Consider the following 20,290-nt stretch of genomic DNA (forward strand, 5'->3'; position numbering starts at 1 on the left):
GAGATTTTAGTTGCTGGGTAAAACAAAACAAGAAATGAGTTATACATTAGTCAAATTTTAAGAAATACAGTTGCAGAATTATACCTTTTCCTCTAGAATAGTTTACCAGGTTCCTGTAAAAATTCCTTGTTCATAAAGGTCATATTCTTTGTAGAGGACATATGCTTTCAAACGATTGGGTAATGGAAGAAATGACATGAAGACGGGGCAGCGCAAGTGTAAACGTCCCATACATTTCCGGATCTTCAGGCGGCACAGATGTTTTAGGGAGCGAGGGTTTGCTAAAATGAAAGAAACAGGTACATTATCCAAAAGGAAAAAAGATTGCTTTATTTTCGAGTGATCTTAGGGTTTAGTTAGCAAATGTATTTTATACTTAGGCCCCCAAGATTTCCATTTGTTGTGACTAAATGTGAAGATCCTCAGGGAAACAGTTTTCAGTTCTTACAACTCTTCTTGTAGGTATGGTTTCAGAGCCAAGTCAAGTTAGAATTCAGTGACTGGCATTAGTATTGTTCTGGCCTGTGAGATCTTAAATCACGTTTTAAGCCCACTTCCTGGCCCTTATTATAGGCTAAAAGCTGGAGATCACCTTCCAGGGGGAAGTTAGACAAAATAATTTCTTGATTTATATGCTACCGTGAAAGAATTTGTTTTGGAGAAGGGTATATTTTTAATACCCTCTACAGGCTTACAAGAGGCCCTGGTGGCACAGCGGTTAAAGCACTTGACTGCTAACTGAAGGGTCGGCAGTTTGAAACCAGCAGCAGCTCTGCAGGAGAAACACGTAGCAGTCTGCTTCTGTAGAGATTTACAGCCTTGGAGACCCTTTGGGTCGCTGAGTCAGGATGGACTCGACGGCAGTGGGTTTGGTGTGATTTTGGTACAGGCTTAGGTCTTAGCTTTTTCTTATCACTTTTGGTTGCCATTTCATAGCTTTTAATTCCTATGTCTGCAGTGTCCCTTCATAGTCATGGTTTAGGTGGATCGGGAGAAAAGCATTACCTCCCTATATAATGGAGCCCTGGTGGCGCAGTGGTTAAGAGCTCAGCTGCTAACCAAAAGGTCAGCAGTTCTAATCCACCAGCTGCTCCTTGGAAACCTTATGGGGCAGTACTCTGTCCTATAGGGTCGCTGTGAATCAGAATCGACTCAACGGCAACGAGTTTGGTTTTGAAGCTATAAAATAAGTAGCTCCCTAACAAATTTTATCTACTGGGAAATAGTAATAAGTACAAGTTAAGTGTAATTAGAAACAGTAACCCTTTCTAGTTAGGAATAACATTTTTCTTGATTTCTTTAAGTCAGGCTTTTAACCAGAAGAGAAAAGCTGTCATCCAAACAAAGGAGACCACGGTTAGTATTTTTGGTAAGCGTCTTCCACAAGAAAGAAGGACACTTACTTAAGATAAAATTGATTTCTGACCAGAGTCCCTGGTTTTGCAGCACAGCTTTCAGCTTGGAACAGATCCGAACCTGATCGACGTAATCAAGCATCACGCGCACAACCTTTCCAGAGAGATGTTGCAGCCAGGACAAAGTTATCACTTCACAGAACTGGGGAAGAAAGTCAGACTTGTGGAAGTAAATGAAAAGCATTAAGTATCTATGGTTCACCCTAATAAACAAAAGACCACTTAACTCAGTTGGGAACCAAGGTCTCAGGCTCCTCGTTTATAAACTAAGATGTTGAACAAGAGAATCTCTCTCTGAGCTCTAACGTCTGAAAGACATTTACTGCCTTCTTCAGAACTATATAAGATGTAATGAGGGTGTGACAGAGTCTGTTATATAATATCTTTCGTTGTCCATGTGGTTGTCTGGAATAAAGACTATGTTTCCAGTATCACTTATAGCTCGGTATGGCCACGTGACTAAGTTCTGGCCAGTGAGATGTAAGTGGAAGGACGAGCTGCTCACAGGCTTTTAAAAAAGAGCAAAATGTGTGCTGCTTGTCCCCACCCTCCTTCCTCCTGACCGGGATGTAGATCTGAGTCCCTCTTGTGAATCAAAGCTGTCCACAGAGAAGGCTACTTACCTCTGCACTTTATTTATGTGAGAGGGGAATGAACTATCTTGTTAAAGCCACTCTCATTTGGGTTTTCTTTCACTCAAAATTATACCAAATCTCACCCATACATGAGGAATATGACATGTATGTTCCTGCCTTTAAGTAATTTACATTCTCTTAGACAAGATGCCCCTAGGAGAAATTATGTGATACTATCTGAAAAGCTAGGAAATAATACAAGATGATATATACCAAAATGTCAAGTTAGTGTTGTGGAAAGTAAGTCATGTTGTAATCATCACCTAAAAATAATAAATCATGCCGTATTAAAATAGCAATAATATTCTGCCTTTCAATTTTCAGAATTGATTCAAAGTGCTTTCTCCAATTCACCATTTCATGTCTTTTTGCAAATTCTGAGATTCATGAATTCAGGTATTGACAGGGCATCCACTGTGTGCTGAGCACAAATACGTGCACTGGTGGATGTGGTGACCAAGAGCTTACGTCGTATATTTGGGGAGACACACGAGAAGTGAAGATGTTAAAAGATAATTTCGGATAGTGATAAATGCTGTAAAAATGAATAGCATGACTGAGGGAAGGGAACTACTTTAGATAAAGTAGACCAGGAGGGCCTCTTTGAGGAGAGGTAAAAGAGATAGCCAAGAGTTAGAAGGGCACATATTGGGAACCCAGGAACATTTTAGCTCAGTAATGCACTTATTCAAAGAAAAAGCCTAATTGGTAGAAGACTGCATTCTTCAAAGCCTTGCTCAGGTGGGGCTTCATTTGTGAAACGCCCTGACATCTCCAGGTACAGTTAGATCACTTTCTCCTCTCAACTGTTTTTGTGCCTTTAATATCTCCCTTTTTATTGTCTTTATTTTATCGTATTTGAATCTTTCCACTGATGAGCTTTCTGGAGAGGGTTGACAGAGTCTTACTGCTATACTTCCAGGGCTGCTGACAGTGACTGCATAAGGACATAGAGCTGATGGTGTGAACTTACCATAGTATCTTTGATAACTGCAGGTGTCCAGCCTCCAGAAACACACACAGGTTGAACTTTGTCCCCATGAGGACAATCAAAACATCGCTGTGTATCATACCCATAATTCAGCAGCATCCTGAGCATGACTTCATCTTTCAGGCTGTATTGCAGCGCTGATGGGAAGTGTAAGGGGTTGACTCTGCAGAAGTAATTGACGTTGGCCCCATGTCGAAGCAGCAGACTTATCAGCTCATAATTACCCATCCTTAGGGCTATCTGGAGGCAGTTAACTGGGTCTTGATTAGGCAGAGCTCCAGCACTCAGAAGCAGCTTAACTGAAGAGAGGTCACCATTTGATACGGCAAAATACAAAGCTGACTTCCTTTGGTCATCATAGTGTTTGCGGACTCTCTGGTCTAGCATGAAATTCACATCAAATCCAGCCTGGATGAGAAGTTGCAGGCATTCGGGGTGTGCGCCTGCGGCTGCACAGTGAATTGGACTGATCCCACTTTGCTTAATGACAGCAAAGTCTGTCACAGGAACCAGAATCTTTAGGGCTCTGAGGAAGAATTTCAAAGCACATTTCAAAATAATATTTGTTACGATGCAGCATTAACCTGTTTATGATTGTCTCATACTAGCACTGGATGGTATTAGTATCAGGTGATATTTAGAACTTCCAACAAAAAAGGTATAATTCCTATACCTAAAAGCTCTGAAACCAAGTAAAGCTGAATGGAACTTCTGTTTGGGTTATAAAATTCAGAATTAGCCCAGTTGGTTGAGACCTGAGGCTCCCCACGTTACCTAAGGACCTGATAAAGCAACAGCTTTAGGTCTCTTCTGTGGCTATAGAAGATTCTGGCTTTACCACTTTCTAGCTGGTCAAGAGTTTTCTTAAAAAGGGTATGGGGGCAGTAGGATCAAAGATGAAGAATATAAAGTTCTTAGGCACTGCTCAAAAACGGTAGCTATTACTGTTCCTATTATTTACAATAATGTAGTTGAACTTACAAAAAGTGGCCTCTGTCAGCTGCCACATGAATGGGCAGGTAGCCTGAATTCTTAGGGACATTGGCATCAGCTCCATGCTCTAGCAAGAGAGTCACTGAGTCTGGATTTCCTCCACTAGCAGCTTCAAGTAAGATGGAAGACGAATCAGAGGCCTGGCCAAGTGCATTAGCTCCTAGGAGGAGAAAGAGTCTTGTTATGCAACAATTCTTTTCATGGTATTGGCTTAAAGAATCTTAAAAATATATCACCACCACCAAAAAACAATTATTGTACACCTACTCTAACAAAGCAGTAAAAAAGAAATAAAACATATACCCCCTGCTCTCATGCAGCTTGTAATCTAGTTGGGGAGAAAAGAAAAATAGTGCGAACAGTCTCCAAGTTTTAAGTAGGTTGATATTCAAAGTGATTTTATAAATTATTTGTTTGGAAATTGAAAATTCCAGGAGAAGTAATTTTATGAAGGATGATTTTTATTTCCAGACCAGCCCACAAAAGCCAACTTAACTCATAACACACATATAGGATGATCCTAACAATCCAGTTGAACTATATCACCATGCCATCTAATGATGTTTTGGTGGGGAATGTCCTTGGGGGATGGTTCATAGTAAGACACAGTAGGTGTTTGCAATTGAAGTTGGACTGCTGAATGTTAAAGGGATAACTCATAGTACCCTGTATGCTAAGTGTCATGTGAGTGGTGTGGATAACACGAGCATAGGTATAGGCAGAATGTCCTCTAGGAGATCTCAGGGCTGGGGTTGTGAGGTGAAGGGAGGAGAAAGGAGGGTGGGTCAGGTGTGAAAGCCTTCTCAGTAAAATGGGCTTTAAAGAAAGAGTAGCATTTGGGTAGACAAAAGGAGAGGAGGGCATTCTGGGTACATTCACAGCTCCTATGAAAAAGACTTAGCGACTAATTTAGTACAGACCCCATTAAGAGTCATCAGGGTACATTAGTTGCCCAAAAACCTCATTCACAGAGTGCATTAATAAATGTCTAATCTCATAAGCCTCAATTTATTGAGTGCTCATTATATGCTGGCTCCTTTATGTACATAATTTGTAAACTTCATAACAATCTAAGAAGTAGGGGCCAATATTATCATTTTAAAGATGAAGAAACTGAGGCTCACTGAGGTTGATTTCCCCAAAGACACACAGCTACTAAGTAGTATAGCTGGGATTCCTAGGCAGGTTGGTCAGACCCAGGACCTATTTCTATGACGCCGGATTGCCACTCTAGGAGTGCATGATGGTAAAGTAATATGATTTGGAATCAGACAGATCTGGGTTCAAATCCTGACCCTGCCATTTACTAGCTGTGTTACTTTGTGCAAATTACTTTGTAAGGAAGTTGATAAATAAAAGAAATGCTCATTCACTGAGGTCAACCAACGCTGGTTTCTTTGAAAGGTAAAGGACTTAAAATCTATTGCCTCTCCTATTTCTATTTGAATAACCTACACAAAAGGTTACTCTCTCCTCAAAGCTGAAGGACCCAGGTTTACTTTTGTTATCCTAGCTAATGACTTTAGACATCTCTGCTATTGCTAATTTAAAACCCCTTACTTAAAATGTCTTATGGCCATTGATAGGAAACTAGCCTCCACTTCAGGAAAGTCTAAAAAGCATAAAATTATTTTTAAATATAAGGGTCCTTGCAGTCTAGAATGGTTGGAAACCTGGACCATGTATTGTTAAAGAAATAAAGGTCTGGGCTCAAATGAGGAGGAGAATAAAGAAGATATTCTAATACTGAGACTTTATTAAATCTTTGTAAAGGTTTACTTCTTTGAAAATATAAAGCTTTACAAAAAGATGGAAACAGCCTAAGTGCCCATCAACAGATGAATGTGATGCATAAACACAATGGAATACTATGCAACATTAAAGAGTAACAATGGATCCACAAAACATCTCACAACATGGATTAACCTGGAGGATATTATGCTGAGTGAAATAAGTCAATCATAAAAGGACAAATATTGTATGAGACCACTATTATAAAAAGTCAAGAAAAGGTTTTCACACAGACAGAAGCATACTTTGATGGTTGCCAGGGATGAGCGGGGGGAGGGGAACCATTAATTAAGATAGTAGACATGTACTAACTTTGGTGAAGAGAGAGATAATACACAATATGGGGTAAGTCAGCACAACATAATAAAGGTAAAGGAAGACACTGAAAGGTACGTAAGAATAAAAGGCAACAAAGGTAAATACTAATACAATCTCCAACAACAGTAATAACAATAATGTATGAGTAGATACATAGGTAGATATAGCTATTAAGCTGAACAGGGGTGAGAGGGCGTATGGAAGTGCTCCCACGTATGTATATATACATATATATGTGTGTGTGTGTGTGTGTGTACACGCTGCAAATATACCTATGTAAACAATAGTGCACACAGAGGACACAGTCATGAAAACTTAGCCATAACTGTACACCTCCTGGAACTGAGATACTGGACTTGAGGGCTACGGACCATGGTCACAGGGGACATCTAGGTCAACTGGCATATTATCATGGATATAGACAATGTTCTACATCCTACCTTGGTGAGTAGCAATTGGGGTCTTAAAAGCTTGTTAGCGGCCATCTAATACACAACAATTGGTCTCTTCCCATCTGAAGCAAATAAGAATGAAGAACACCAAAGACTCAAGGAAACAATTCACCCAAAGGACTAACGGACCAGATAAACCATGGCATCCACTAGCCTGAGATGAGAAGAACTGGATGATACCTGGCTACCACTACTAACCGCTCTGACCAGGACCACAATAGTAGGTCATGGACAGAGTGGGAGAAAAATATAGAACAAAATTCAAACTCGTAAATAAGACCAGACTTACTGGTCTGATAGAGGCTGGTGGAACTCCCAAGACTATGACTCTTAGATACCCTTCAGACGTGGAACTGAAATCACTCCCAGAGATCACATTATAACCATACAATAGACAGGCCTATAAAATGAACAATAACACCAGTAAGGAATGAACACCTCAGAACAATCAACTACATGAGACCTAAAAGGCAGCATTTGCCCAAAGGCAAAGTTCAGAAGGACAGTAGGGGCAGGAAAGCTAGGCAAAAGACATGGGGAACACAGGAAGAAAGAGGGGAGAATGCTGACACATTCAGGGGTTTGCAACCAATGTCACAAAATAAGCTGTGCATAAATTGTTGAGTGGGAAACTAATATGCTCTGTAAACTTTCACCTCAACCACAATAAAATGTTCAAAAAAAAACAAGGGGCACCTCACTCTCTTGTTACCGCAAAGCTGGCTTCCTACAGCCCCTGCTTGTTCCTTTTGTTCCTGAGTGCAGTCCCTGTGTGGCCCTGCATGGCATGCGACATCTCCTCCCTGGGGCTGTGAGTATATGTGACTAGCAAACCGCTGCCAATTTCAAAAAAAAGAAAAAGAAAAAAGAAAGCAAGCTTTAGATATTACTTCATCTAACAGTGTCATCAGTGAGGGCCCCAAAGACAAAAAATAGCAAAGTTGTCTGAGCTGAGTCTCTGCCTGTTAACCCAGGATCTAAAATGGCCACAGCTACAGTGTTGGGGGCAAGGGTGGGTGTGTTTAAAGAGAAGTCTTGCAACTGGTACCATGTCTGACCCTCACTTTCTGCAAGTACCAAACGAGGATAATACCTGCCTCACAGGGTTTTTAGAGGATTACATGAGGCAACATATATAGCTCAATGTCTTTTCTTAGAAAGTACTCAATAAAATATAAGTTGCCTTCCCTTCTCTCAGGGTTTGGTTATTATCAGGTGGGAGCACTTGGACGCAAAGAGAAGAAATCCGGAATAATTTCATAACAGCTGAAGTTCAGACTATCAGATTAGACTGGCTCATGACTTAGTTTAAGCAGAGACAACATATAGGGATATTGCAGGGTCTTTGAATCTATGATTTTACAAAAGGAGAACAACACAAAAAGTTCAACCATCTTCTTAGCATGGTCAGGGAACATTACATAAAAGAGTCATCTGCTTCCTAGTAATTTTAAGGAAATAAAACAAAAAAACCCATTGGCGTTGAGTTGATTCCGACTTATAGTGACCCTATAGGACAGAGTATGGTTTCCCACAAGATGCCCTGTTGGATTTCCAAGGCTGTAAATCTTTACAGAAGCAGACTGCCACATCTTTCTCCTGCAGAGTGGCTGGTGGATTTGAACCAATGACCTTTGAGTTAGCAGCTGAGCACTTAACCACTGTACCACTAGGGCTCCTTATTACTTCACCCAGAATGAGAAAGTCAATCTCTGACTATTTTAGTTTTTTCAGTAGCCATTATTTCACCTAATTTTATCAAACATTTATATGAGGCTTAAATAAAATGTTGACTTCCATTATTTTGAAGCTCTCCGTCAAGAAGAGAACGCTTGTATCACATTACTCCTTGGGAGTGTGCTGACGACATAGACAATCTTGCCTTTCTGTAGCAATATTTCCATGATTTCAGCGTGTCCATTTTGGGCAGCAAGAGCAAGAGGGGTGAAACCATAGGAGCTCTGTGGGTCAGGGTGTGCCCCAGACACCAGCAAAAGCTTCACCATGTCCTGCCTGCCCAGTTTGGCTGCTTCATGGAGAGCTGACCTCTCGCTGGCACACCGCAGATTGACATCCGCTCCATGGCTGATCAGCAAGGAGGCCATGTCGTAGGAGTCCTGCAGAACAGCTGGGAAATTAGAAATGAGGTGGGCATTAAGTTCAGTAGGAAGTTAAGGCCAGAGTATTGTATCAGCTAGTTTCCTCAGGCTTCTTAAGGAGATGGTCTTACTTACCACCATGCCCCAGTGTTTTGTGTTTGGGAAACAGACTGTAAAATAGAGCATATATCAAATAATATTAACAGTGTTTTCTATCAATGGGATATTTGTTTTTCTGTAAACCATGAGCAATTATGTATTGCCTGTTGGCTGCTTGGAGTCCCTGGAAGGTGCAAATGGTTAACTCACTCGGCTGCTAACTGAAAGGGAGTTTGAGTCTACTCAGAGGCACCTCAGAAGAAAGTCTTGGTAATCTACTTCTGAAAAATCAGCCATGGAAAACTATGGAGCACAGTTCCACTCTCACACATGAGGTTGCCATGAGTCAGAATGGACTCAATGGTAACTGCTAACTGGTATTGGCTGCTTATGTGGTTGAAACACATAAACATAAAATTTTCATTTAACATCTTTCTCATCTCAAGAAATAACTACAGTTCTGGAAATGCTTGTAGCTACTTTAAAAGAAGAAAGAGAACAAAAACAGCAACAAAATCCACCGCTGCAAATGAATGGCTAGAAATGTAATATAAATACATATGATGTATCAGTGAGTGGCTGAACCCATGGAAATGATGGTTTTGGCCTGTGTTTCCCAAGTGTATTCTGCAGAGAGCCCTTTAGGTTCTCTGTAGTTTAAAAAAATAAACCATAGTAAAAGGCTTGGGAACACTCATAGTCTATTTCCCTCTTCAAGTTTCACTTTGCACGTTGTTATGTTGAAGTTTCTGAGAAATCTTGCAATCAACTTGCTCAACTTTGTTTAACTCAGCTTTTCCCATAATCTATCAACTAGGACATGCTGTTTAGGTGCCACAGAAATGGAATCCTTTGACGTGCCAGGTAAGTAGAAGTCAAGAGAGAAAACCAGTTCTGTGTAAGGGTTCACCATCATCACTATGACGGGCTGCACAGCTTACAGTATTCTTTACATAAGTGACTTCAACGTCCACAAGATATATACTACTATTATCTCCATCTTACAGATGAGAAAACTGAGGTTTAGAAAGGTGTTCTGTTCACAACATTGTGCTATATGCTTTACAGCTTATGAGCTGCTTCTCAGAAGGCTCTTCTGTTCAATGCTTTTCTACAAATGCAAAGCCTTAGAGAAGATATCTTGGGACAAAACATAAAGGGGCCCAGAATCCTAATTTTCAGCAGTGCTCTTCTGTTTTTAATTTTTAGTTTTTATTTTGATGAAAGGTAGACATGTGCAGTTTAAGAAAGTCAAATACTAGCAGTTTTCCACCCGTTTCCCTACCTCATGTCCCCTTCCCCAGAGGAATCTTTCAGCTTATTCTTTGATATTAATGTGTATATTTCTAAATAACCAGCTTGTCTTGCCACTTTTTGGTTTTTAGGTTTTGGTATTAATGACTGCTCACTACGGAAAATGAGGACTTAACTTTCTGTCCTCCCCCTGTCCCCACCATGCATGCACATTTCTCAGCCCACCATTCTTCCAGTATTTTTGTAGCATACTCAGTGTTTACATGATTATCTTTACTAGTTAAAACTGGACCATGTAGTAAATTATAATTATGTTTCCTTTCCTGAATATCTTTTCGTTTTGCCTGGAGTTAATACTTGTCTTTTTTTTTTTCATTTGCTTATCACTAAAATTCAATCCCAGACTCTGCCAGTTGTCTAAATCTCCTTTCAAGACATTCATTCCTGTCCCAGCATGATCAGGGAGAAGCCTCTCCCTGGGGCCTCCTGACCTGTTCCAATGTAGACAGGTTGACCTTAGCACCTAGCAATGGGTTGGCATCATAGCATCTTTCTTCCTCATCATCTGGAGGATCTCATTTACCTACCACCTGGGTTGGATCTTTTGTTTCCTGGATCCCAAGTTTTCTTCTTTCTAGTTTACTCCCATGTTTGGTACAGCATATGCTTTAGCTTCCTAAGAAAGGGTATGTGAGAGGTAAAATTTTTGAGATTTCTTGTCTGAAAATTGTATCTATTATGTCTTTAATTTACCTTCATATTTGACAGATAGTTTAGCTGAGTATAGAATTCTAAGTTGAAAATAATTTTCCCTCAGAATTTACAAAGCAATTGTCCACCAATATCTTCAAGCTTCTCATTACTGTTGAGAAGTCTAAAGCCATTCTGATTTGTCATTTTTTGTATATAATACAGTCTTTTTGTTTCCTCTCTTAGGAAGCTGATAGAAGCCTTCCTTTGTCCCCGGTGATTGTGTAGGTTTTGTTGTTGTTGTTATTTTGTGTTTTATTATTATATAAGGGGTTTATGTTCAATGAATTTGGAATATATATACACAGAGAGAGAGAGAAAAAAAAATGACCCATAATCCCACCTCTTTGAGATGATCTTCGTTAACATTTTCGTATCTATCCTTCTATTATTTACTTCTACATATATTAATTTTGGGGAAAATTATTTTTAACCTCACATTTTATTAGCCAGAATTCTCTAATAACTGGCTTTTCTGCACTTATACTGTTAATTCATGTTTGGATGATAATCCTTAGTCCTTCAAGATCCTAAAACACCTGAATTTATCCATCTGCCTATTTGCTAATTATTGGTGCCAAATGTGTGTGAGGACTCTTACTAGGTGCCAGGGTACTGAATCAATATGAATTCTGCTCATAACCACCTCTAATGTGTCATAGAAAATGTTCAGTGCTCTAAGAGTAGAAATATAAAGTGCTAAGGGTGTTAGGTGTTTTTAAATTCATTGATCTGGACACTTAGTGGACACTTTCAATCTAGGAACACGTCCTTCATTTTAGGAAATCGTTTTCTTGACTTATTTCATCGATGATATATTGCCTCCATTTTGTTTGTTCTTTCTAGCATTACTGTTATTCACGTATTGCTCCTTGTGGATTGTCCCTCTAATATCCTTCTTTTTTCCCCTATTTTCCATTTCTTCTTTTGGAAGTCTTCCTAAACTTTATCTTCCAGAATTTGTTTTCAGTTCATTATTTCCATCATATTTTTTAAAATTCAAGAGCTTTTTTTTGGTTCTTTGATTTTTTTCCTAGCATCCTATTGTTATTTTATCAATTTCTCTGAAGAAATTAATAAAAATTTCCCCTACATTCTTTTCCATAATCTGTTTTCTCCAAGTTGCTTAACTCTGTTTGTTTTACTCTCTCTTTCATATTAAAGACTTACCTCAGATGTCTGATAGTCCTTGGCTGTCCGCTTATGCTTAAGAGTGGGGGACAGACCAGCCTGTAGAAAGGTCCTTGAGGGTCAGAATGTCTGACCATGTCTAGGCAGCTGGGACCAGAGTGGCAGTGCTGCAACTAGGCACAAAAAGCTACCCTTGAAACTTGTGGGCACAGACTCTTCTCCAGAGACCAAGGCGTTAATTTACCTGTAAGAAGAGGAGAACTGCCTTCGTAATTCTTAGCATTCGGATTGCAACCACTGAGGAGAAGAAAACTGGCATTTTCTAAGAGGCCATTGCTGACAGCCAAAAAAAGTGGCGTTTCACCATTGTGCGTGGTTTGCTCCCACGTACTGGGTTTTGAAGCTGAAATAAATCCATTAGACCACACAGGTTAATATTTAGAAATAGATTTTAAATTTATTGCTCAAAGACAGGAAGAAGAGTTATAAAAGGAGTTTACCTTCCAGGGTAATTGCCAGAATGGTCTTATTTAATTGCACTGCAGCCTTATGCAGAGGAAGCCAGCCTATCCTATCTACTTCATCAAAAGCCGAATGGTACTTGGTCAAGTGTAGCAATGCATCTTCCTCACCTATTAACAAGTCAAAATGAGAACAGATTCACATTTGGCACACAGACAAGGCAGCCTATGCTGCTTCTGAATTCCACCATCAAGGTTACTACGTAATGCAACAGAACTCTAGCACCAACTTTGATGAAAGACAAATTTAAAAGGCATAGGGAAAACAGTAAGCCTTTCATCGAGGCCTTTCCGCCCCACCCGGACCGGTGACTATCCCCCCATGGTCTTGTCCCATACAGAAAAACAGCTCTGTCCATGAAGGAGCCTAGGAGCAATTTGTTGAGTTGTGCTAAAGTATTTTCCCCCAGGAAAGGCCACATCAGACTCTTAATCATCAGCTGTGGACCTCATAGTGTTCCATATTTGGAAGAACCGGCTTCTAGGCTTCCTGAGCTTAGAGGAGAAATGCTTCCAGTTGTCACCATCACATCGTATCAAGAGTCAAAGCAGATAGAATAGAAATAGTACTTAACTGTCTCTATTGTTTCAACTATCTTCTTACAGTCAGCGCTCAAAAAGGAATGGATGCTGCATGGGGAAAAAAATACGTATATATGCACACACATATATATGTAACTGTGAAACTGAGGAAAAAAGGAAGGTATCTGATATAAAACAAAAGGAAAAGGTGAAGGCAGTAGTAGTTAACAAGGGGTGACCGCTCATGGGAAGCAATGCCTGAGGCTTAATAAAGGCATTTCCAAACTGTAGTACGGCCTGTGTGTGCCCTCCCTCAGACTGTTAGCTTCTGTCAGGCGAGGAGTGTGTGACAGCCTGGATCACAGGTGGCACTTAATCATCACTGTTTCTGAACTGAACTGAATCTGCCCAGGACTGAAATGTCACAATATCACACGGTAAAATTTAATGGCCACTCTGTAACGCCAATGGAAGCCCTTGTGGCACAGTGGTTAAGAGCTACGGCTGCTAACCAAAAGGTCAGCAGTTTCAATCCACTGGCTGCTCCGTGGAAACCCTATGGGGCAGCTCTACTCTGTCCTGTAGGATCACTATGAGTCGGAATTGACTCGACGGCAATGGATTTGGGTTTTTTTTTAAAATAATGCCAATGATTCTAGCAAAACTTATTATTAAAAAAATAGTAAACAATCATGGTGTGAGTTTTTAAAAATACTCATGGTCAGATTTTGTGTTTAGGGAACACTTTATGGTTTTTAAAAAGTAATATTTGTGTATTAAAATATTTAAAAATAAAGTCTTAAAGCTCAATTTGTGAATCTCATTTTTAAATCTAGTAAATAAGGATTGTTGCCTTCCCATTTTCTTTGATTATTTAGTGAACCCAGGCTGAAAAGAATAAACTCCCTTAGACAATCTGTTTTATGTGTATAATTTGGTCAATTAAATTTTCTTAAACATTTTAAACTGAGTTTATAGAGTTAGCATTGTATTCATTTCCTATGGCTGCTGTAACAAATTACCACAGACTCAGTGGCTTAAAACAACAGAAATGTATTATCTTACAGTTTTGTAGTTCAGGAGTCTGAAACTGGTCTCACTGAGCTAGGATCAAGGTGTCAGCAGGCTGTAATCCTTCTGGAGGCTTTATGGGAGAATCCCTTTCCTTGCCTTTTCCAGCTGCTAGAGACCTCCTATGTTTCTTGTCTCATGGCCTCATTCCTCCATCTTCAAAGCCAGTAATGTTGGGCCAAGTCCTTCTGACGCTGTCATCTCTTTGGTTCTTTCTCTTCTACCTCCATCTGCCACTTTTAAGGACTCTTCTGGTTACATTGTGCTCACCTGTATAATCCAGGATCATCTCCCTGTTTTAAGGTTATCTGATTGCTGTTTTTAGGTGCCATCAAGTTGATTTTGACTCATATTGGCCTAATGTGACAGAGTAGAATTGCCCCATAGGGTTTTCTTTGTAATCTTTGTGGGAACAGAGGGACTGCTGGGTGGGTTCAAACCACCAACCTTTGGGTTAGCTGCTGAGAGCTCAACTGTTGAGTCACCAGGTCTGATGAGCAGCCTTAATTCCATCTGCACCTTTAATTCCCCATTGCCACATAAGGTAACAAATTCACAGATTCCAAAGGCTAGAACATGGCCGTCTTTGGGGGGGTGGCATTATTCTGCCTACAAAAAGTATAATCTACTTAAAGATTATTTAAATTTAAATTCTATTTCAATTCTGTTTAAAGATTATTTCTAAACTTAACACAAAAGTGTAGGAAATAGTATGTGGTGAAGAGCACAGACTCGAGCCAGACTGCCTGGCTCTTCACTTACTAGTTCTGTGATCTTGAGTAAGTCACTTAACTTTCCTTTCAGTTTCCTCATCTATAAATGGGGATGATAATAGTACCTACCTCACAGAGAGTCACGAGAATTAGAATTTAAATGAGTTAATATTTATGAAGTGCTTAAAGTAGTGTGGCACATAGTGATCACTCCATGAGTCTGCTACATTTTTAAAAAACACTGTAGACTTGAGGCACTTCATCATTCTCCATATTTAATTGTAAACTCTCCTGGGGTTAAAAGACATTTATCCATTTTTACCTCCAGCAGGCAAATAGAAGTCCCTATCCCAAGCAAACCTGGCTTATCATTCCAGAAGAACAATGGTTACTAGCTCAGGGAGCTGAGGCTGCTGATCAGCCAAAGAGCATCTGACTAGGTGTGCTTGACGGGACTGCCCAGGTCCCAGGCAATTCTTCTTATGCCACTGAGGAACCCACTGGGTCATTTTCCTACTGCTGTCATAACAGAACTCCGAATTCACACCCTTTAGAGGGGATTGGAGCCCTGGTGGCATAATGGTTAAGAGCTCAGCTGCTAACCAAATGGTTGCTCCTTGGAAACTTACGGGGCAGTTCTCCTCTGTCTTACAGGGTTGCTATGAGTTGGAATCGACTCGACGACAACAACGGGTTAGAGGGGGGTTAGTCAATGCTGGGCTTAAATTTACATAATTCTTTTTGACTGAGGCCCACCTCCACCCACTTCAACAAGGTTGAAATAACTTCCTCTGTGTCTTGGTTGGATTTATGCATTTCTTTAGCTCTTTAAAGACAAGGTGTTAGTGTTCTTCTCTAGCTCTTCATACTCTCATGTATTTATTTCATCCTTTTGATTTCCAGTCTGCATCCTCTCACCCAGCTTTGCTGCTAGCTTTCTTCAATTTTTTTCTTTACTGTCTACCTAAATTCTGAATTCTTTCCCATTTTTTTCCTGTCTGGCCAGGCATGAAATACTATATTTAAATTACCCAAACCCACTCATAACAACCCTACAGGACAGAGTAGAACTGCCCTATCGGGTTCCAAGGCTGTAATTTTTATGGAAGCTGACTGCGACATCTTTCTCCTGTGGAGTGGCTGATGGGTTTGAATGGCCGACTTTTTGGATAGCAGCTCAGCACTTGAACCAGTGGGTCGCCAGGGCTCCTTATTTAAATGACAGCAGGTTGAATTCTGACCCTCTCTCTCATTTTTGTCGAAACACTAGAGTCATGCTGATGACAAGTCTTGACTTGAATAGTCACACTGGGTCACGCTCAACTTGAAGAGTCACACTGGCTCACCCTCGACTTGAAGAGTCACACTGGCTCACCCTCGACTTGAAGAGTCACACTGGCTCACCAATGGGAAACCATTACCTCTCATGCTCGGGTGTGTCCTGTGTAGTTCTCGGCTTGTAAATACCCTGCAAGCTCTGTTGAATGACGAACTGGGTATCAAAGTCATTGTCTATGTCTTCATCACTGGTGTAATTATCCATGTGAAATGCTGACAGATTTTCTTTAAAGCCAGAAGGATTTAAAAATATTTTGTAGTTGTGAAAACAGATTATCAACTGCTTAAAATTATAAATAAAATTCAGAAACGTACAAAATTGATAGAATCAATACATAAAGAAAATGCAAAATTTTGAAAACAAAACGTTCATTTAAATAATTTCCCATAAACTTAAAACATTTCCTGAAATTACCACAGGTTCGACATAAAATGAAAGTTTCTATGAGTAACCATTTAATTAAAACTTATTCAAGAAAAACAACTTTTCATATAAGACTTACTTCAATACCATTGTAACATTGAAAATGCTTACACTGAATTATTTTAGACTTTGCTTATAAGTTTTTCTAGTGATTTTAGCACTCACCAAAAAGAACCTACACACAGTGCATGTTATGCTGAAAATGTTTTATTTAGTAAACCCTCAAAATAAACATGTTATAGAAATAAATGTATTGTCATAATACAACATATAATAGGAATAGTGGTAGTAAAAACCAACATATTTTAGGCAATATATAAATGGTTTTAAAAGAACATTTCAGTTTTAGCATAGAATAGGTTTGATCACATATCAAAAACTTTTTACCTTTTGTTATATCCTTTAGAACAGCACCAACGTCTTCAATGTTAAGGATTAGTACGTGTAAGCCTCAGAATTATAATCTATATTTAGGATATCCACTCCCCTGTAGTGACTAGTCCAGTAATAGCTTTACTATAAATACTTGATCATAAGACAGTCTGGCACATTCTCCTTGTTTTTTCACACGTGATTTAGCTCTTTTTGGAAACGTGATCTCTTTTCTTCACTGCTAGATTCATCAAATTCAAAGAACTAAAAATTTTATTACTGAAATAAAATGCTTGCAGAGGATTGGCCATGAGAAGTGAATTCATACTCTTAGGACTTAGGCACATAGCTGTGCAGCCCAGAATCAATTTTCCATTTAAGAGAAGCCAAACATTTTGTTCTGACTGAATTTTTTAAAATGACTGTCCCAGTGTCTCTGATTCACAGGATAGATGTGCCAGTCTTTGCCTTAGATTATGAAGCTGTGGCCTCAGGTGTCCTGGGAATCCTAAGGAGGGAATTAAAACCACACAAAATAGCTAAATAAAATTTTGTCTGTAGAAAGGTTTTTAAATGGTTAATGTGCACTAATGTTATGAGTGCATGCTAAGACTGTTAACTATTAAAAAGAAGAAATGGACCACCTACCATTTCCAATGAAATAAAAAACAAATGCCAAGAGGCATACCACCACCTCAGGGGCAGAAGCTAGGATTGCCCTGTAGCCTTCCTACTGCCTTGGCAAGTCAACTTCACTGCTTTCAGGTTCCTCTCCTAGTCACAGGGATACTGTGAGAAATGGAATTAATGTTTGAAAAGTATAAAGTAAGGGGTTTAGTTCTATAATTGTTTTAATATTTTCCTACTTAACAATTCATGTATTTGAAATGTTCATGTATAATCACTTCAGATAGGTGAGTGGAAAGAAAACTATGACTGAAGCTGAAGAAATAACATCACCTTAACAACAAAAAGACAAATAATCCAATCATAAAATGAGTCAAGGACTTAGATATTTCACCAAAGAGGACATTGAAATGGCCACCAAACACATGAAATGATGCTCAGCGTCATTAGTCATCAGTGAGATGCAAATCAAACCCACAATGAGATATCATTTCACTCCCACTAGGATGGATGAGACTAAAAGAAAAAAGAAAATAACAAATTGTTGGTGAGGATGTGGGGAAACTGGAACCCTTATCTATTGCTGATGGGAATGCAAAATGGTACAGCCGTTGTGGAAAACAGTGTGGCAGTTCCTCAAAAAACTAAAAATAGAACTACCATATGACCCAGCAATTCCACTCCTAGATATATGCCCAAAAAACTTGAAAGCAGAAACTCAAACAGATACTGGTACACCAATGTTCATTTCAGCACTATTCGCAATAGTCAAAATGTTGAAACAACCTAAATGCCTGTCAATGGATGAATGGATAAACAAAATGTGGTACATACATACAGTGGAATCCTACTCAGCCAGTAGGAGAAATGAAGTATTGCCACATGCTACAATATGGATGCAGCTTGAAGACATTATCCTGAGTGAAACAAGTCAATCACAAAAGGACAAATATTGTATGACAGCACTTATATAAAAAGACAACAACAGGCAAATGTATAGAGACCAAAGTTTACCAGTGGTTACCAGGGGTGGGAGGGAGGGGGGAAGGGGAGATTATTTCTCATGCAGTACTGAGTTATGGTTTACGGTGGTGGAAAAATCACATTAAGGGTAGGGTTGCACAGCCAATTAATGAATTACTGTTAATAAGTTGTACATCTGCAAAAAGTGGAATTGGCAAAAATTGTGTGATATATTTACAACAATGACAAAAAAAAAAAAAAAAAGAGTAGCTGCTAAGGCTGCTTATGTACAACCAAACACCTCATGGGATTTGGTTCCTTGGATTGGAGGTTTAGGGTCATGGTTTCATGGGACATCTCAGTTAATCGGTCTAATAATGTGTTTAGTTCTTCTGTTCTACCTCCTAGTTCATTGAGTTGTGCCTGGGGTCTTAAAAGCTTGCAGATGGCCATCCAAGGCACAACAACTGACCTCTATTTACCTTGAGCAACAGAGGAAAAAGGAGAGTCAGGAGTAGGAGGAGGAAATAGATGTGTGGCTAATTGTCTCCATGAAAAACTGCCTTCTTTACCATGAGACTGGAAGAACTGGATGGTGCCTGGCTACCATTACTGAACATTTTGATCAAAGATTCTACAGAAAAAACCCGATCAAAAGGGGGAAAATGCAAAGAGAATATCAATTTTTCATGGAATCCAGATTTTCTGGAGCCATGGAGGTTGGATGAATCCCTGAAACAATTGCCCTGAGATAACCTTTAAACCTTAAACCAGAAACAGCCCGTTTAAAACCAAACAATAGTTTAGCTTAACTAGTAAGTAACGTCTGCCTTGAGCATTATGTTCTTTTAAAATCTATCTACATGGTATCAAACGGACAACAGCAACTCGAAAGATTAGATAGGAACCTTAGGGAGCAGTGAGTTATGTTAATGGGGGAGGAACAACTCAGAAAAGGACGGTGAGAATGGTTGCACAACTTGAAGAATGAAATCAATGTCACTGAATTGTACATGTAGAAACTGTTGAATGTTGATGTACGTTCTGCTCTGTATATTGTCAACAACAAAATTTTAAAAAATCACGCTTGTGAAAAGAGATATCTGATATTAAAAATTTTTCACTTAGTCCCCCAGATCTACTTTTCACACACGTAGAATTGTGTGGAACAAGGAACAAAATAAAAGCTTCAAAGGTTTCCCATACGCTTCAAAGAATGTTTCTTATCACATTTTTTTCCCAGAGGAGTCTGACTGTGATCTTCCCAAAAGAGCCCAGCTAGAAGGTTGTATTCCAGTCAAAAATGGTAAATCAGGGAGGAGAACAATGCATAGACCATTCACAAAGACCACTGCAAAGAATGACACAGATACTTGGTTTTATAACAGATATTTATTTTTAAGTAAGTGAAGACAATGATTTTTCTTCTTTCAGATGTTTTCTAAATTTGTCCAGTTTAATCATCCAACTGACAAAGCAAAGCAACCCCACGCTTGATCCAGTGCTGAATGGGTTGTTCTGTTTTTAACAACATTGCAATAACAAAGTTAGTAGAATGTCCCGTAGTGGAAAGAGTTCCTTTACGTTCACTTGTCTTGTACAAGGGACAGACATAGGCATTTGACTTCTCAATTTTAGACTTTTTATCTTGAAAAATAAGAAATATATCCATTTAATAAAAGGACAATAGGCACTGGTATTAAAAGAACAACTATTTATCTTATAATAAAACGGCCAGACTAAATCTAAGATCATGATTATGATTTTTTAAGATTTTAAAGTTTTTATTTTATTATTATGATTTTTTTTTA

The 20,290-nt window shown here is 39.2% G+C and overlaps 2 protein-coding genes across 2 annotated transcripts in view; both read right to left on the reverse strand.

Annotated features, from left to right (window-relative positions):
• Positions 1-6: 6 nt before the first annotated feature.
• Positions 7-16,298, reverse strand: ASB14 (ankyrin repeat and SOCS box containing 14). The gene is made up of 9 exons (XM_004368634.2): positions 16,177-16,298; positions 13,026-13,079; positions 12,429-12,562; positions 12,173-12,331; positions 8,478-8,723; positions 4,023-4,194; positions 3,024-3,567; positions 1,404-1,557; positions 7-281 (listed from the first exon to the last, which is right to left on the reverse strand). Exons 1-9 carry the CDS (start codon positions 16,296-16,298, stop codon positions 103-105), a joined length of 1,764 nt encoding a protein of 587 aa, XP_004368691.1. The 3' UTR covers positions 7-102.
• Positions 16,299-19,534: 3,236 nt separating this feature from the next.
• The window catches only part of DNAH12 (dynein axonemal heavy chain 12), a 197,258-nt gene continuing 196,502 nt past the window's right edge, over positions 19,535-20,290 (reverse strand). The window contains exon 72 of the mRNA XM_012555870.2: positions 19,535-20,126. Coding sequence (XP_012411324.1) covers positions 19,936-20,126 — 191 coding nt within the window. The 3' untranslated portion in view covers positions 19,535-19,935. The remainder of the gene's footprint in view (positions 20,127-20,290) is intronic.

The sequence above is a fragment of the Trichechus manatus genome, unplaced genomic scaffold, assembly GCF_000243295.1.
Source record: "Trichechus manatus latirostris isolate Lorelei unplaced genomic scaffold, TriManLat1.0 scaffold00001, whole genome shotgun sequence".
NCBI lineage: Eukaryota > Metazoa > Chordata > Mammalia > Sirenia > Trichechidae > Trichechus > Trichechus manatus.

Excerpts from the sequence above, each read along its gene's own strand:
- ASB14 (XM_004368634.2), bottom strand. The coding sequence starts at position 16,298 with ATGGATAATTACACCAGTGATGAAGACATAGACAATGACTTTGATACC. Across the intron at positions 12,563-13,025 it reads ATAGTTGAAACAATAGAGAC|AGGTGAGGAAGATGCATTGC; the intron begins AGTTAAGTACTA and ends TGACTTGTTAAT. Across the intron at positions 8,724-12,172 it reads CAGTTCTCCTCTTCTTACAG|CTGTTCTGCAGGACTCCTAC; the intron begins GTAAATTAACGC and ends CTAATTTCCCAG.